This window comes from Microtus ochrogaster, chromosome 5 (genome assembly GCF_000317375.1).
Source record: "Microtus ochrogaster isolate Prairie Vole_2 chromosome 5, MicOch1.0, whole genome shotgun sequence".
Taxonomy (NCBI): Eukaryota; Metazoa; Chordata; class Mammalia; order Rodentia; family Cricetidae; genus Microtus; species Microtus ochrogaster.
The window spans coordinates 91,521,981-91,523,863 of NC_022012.1; the positions used below are offsets into that span (position 1 = coordinate 91,521,981).

The 1,883-nt window shown below is 51.2% G+C and overlaps 1 protein-coding gene across 2 annotated transcripts in view; it reads right to left on the minus strand.

Annotated features, from left to right (window-relative positions):
- Positions 1 to 10: 10 nt before the first annotated feature.
- Positions 11 to 1,883, minus strand: part of Myd88 (MYD88, innate immune signal transduction adaptor) — a 3,576-nt gene continuing 1,703 nt past the window's right edge. The window contains exons 3-6 of one of the 2 annotated variants that reach the window (XM_026779358.1): positions 1,391 to 1,571; positions 1,132 to 1,223; positions 709 to 884; positions 11 to 306 (exon numbers count right to left, since the gene is read on the minus strand). In XM_026779358.1, the coding sequence (XP_026635159.1) occupies positions 730 to 884; positions 1,132 to 1,223; positions 1,391 to 1,571 (428 nt within the window). In that variant the 3' untranslated portion in view covers positions 11 to 306; positions 709 to 729. Of the gene's footprint in view, positions 885 to 1,131; positions 1,224 to 1,390; positions 1,572 to 1,883 lie in introns of both variants that reach the window. The other variant, XM_005348082.2, reaches the window with a different exon arrangement.

A 1,883-nucleotide genomic window follows, 5' to 3' on the forward strand; every position in this document is an offset into this window, starting at 1 on the left:
AAAAAAAAAAAAAAGTCTCGGTGTTGGTGGGCCAGAGAGGAAGATTCCCTGATGACATCATCCTGGACATCATCCTGGTGGCCCTGCTGGGGCCACTATAAGTGACAGGCATGTCAGAGGACAGGATCCTCTTCAAGCAAGGCAAAACTGAAATACGAGCACACGGATGGCTACATGGGAGGGAAAAGCAACCCCAGTTACCCAGAGCAGTGACCACCAAAGGTGAGACTGAGACTGGAGGGTTAGAGATGCAGATAGGACAGTTTCAGAGAATCCGGCTCAAAGTCAGCTCACCTCCGCATTGCCCTGTAAAAGGAGGGACAGGAAAGTGAGGCGGACAGGAGACAGGAGGAAGTCGTCCTGTGGTTCCATAATAACCAGCTCTCCTTCAGCCAGAACAACATCTTCCCATGTTCCTGTCCGATCTCCACATCCTGTTCCTCAGGTGGAGAAACTGAGGCCAAAGATGGCTCAGATGTAACTTAGCTGGTCCTCTACTTAGACTCATCTGACCCTGGTAATCACTGTGCTCGCTGACAACCCAGCAAGCAATAAAGTCACTTTCAGTCACTCTTTCCATCCAGGACTTGAGGGAGGGTGTCCACATGGAGTCTGGATGCTGTGGAAGTCCAGCTAGAACCTCTAGGGATGAGTGGACCATAAATTGCCTCCTACAGGGTCAGAGGAGGCAAGGGCAGGCTGACAGACCTAGAGCTCCTGGGGCCATCTTCAGGGCAGAGACAAAGCCTTGGCAAGGCGGGTCCAGAACCAGGACTTGGTGCAAGGGTTGGTATAGTCACAGATAGTGATGAACCGCAGGATACTGGGGAAGTCCTTCTTCATCGCCTTGTATTTGATGGGAATCAGCCGCTTCTGTTGGACACCTGGAGGCCAAACGGTGTGGTATTGGGACCAGGCCCCTGCCCTGTGGTAGGGCAGACCCTGTCTCCAAAGCAAGGGATAACACCAATGCCCCACCAGCTAGGTACCCATGGTACATATCCACGACATAAAGAACTTCGCAGGTACACTCATTCAGAGATCTGGCATGCTTTGGTCCTGCATTCTTGGTCTAGAATCTTAAGGCTATACCTCTCCTCCCCTCCCTGACAAAAGCAGGCCTAAACTTACCTGGAGAGAGGCTGAGAGCAAACTTGGTCTGGAAATCACACTCCTTGCTCTGTAAGTAATCATCAGAAACAACCACCACCATCCGGCGACACCTAAGGGAGAGCGGCAGAACGCAGGCATCCTGATGACTTCCTTCAGCTTAACCCCAGAAGCTAGCCTCTGGGAGGACCACAGTACCCAGGTTACCCAGCATAGAGTCCAGATGGCAGGGGAGTCCTAGCCTCTGGACCTCTGGACCTCACCCACCTGCCTCACCAACCTTTTCTCAATGAGCTCACTGGCAATGGACCAGACACAGGTGCCTGGCAGGACGTCACGGTCGGACACACACAGCTTCAGCCGATAGTCTGTCTGTTCTAGCTGCCTGATCATCTCTTGCACAAACTCAATATCATTGGGGCAGTAGCAGATGAAGGCATCAAAAAGCTCTGGTGTTTGTCCTGAGGACAGGGGACAAGAGTAATGGTCAGCCGTCTGCAGGAAGGCTGGAAGGAGCCCAACCTGAAGTTATCCATCAAGGGAACCTGGGCCTGCACCTATCCCAAAGTGATGTCTTACACATGCCCTTCCCACCAGTGAAAAGATAACTCCCTCCCAGATGAAAGCTGGGTTAACTGTGATAGAGGCATGCCGTTACGGTCTCAGAAGCACTCAGAGATAGGGCTGCTTTTATACCCATTTCTTTTTTGTTTGGTTGGTTTTTGTTTTTGTTTTTGTTTTGTTGTTTTTGTTTTTTCGAGACAGGGTTTCTC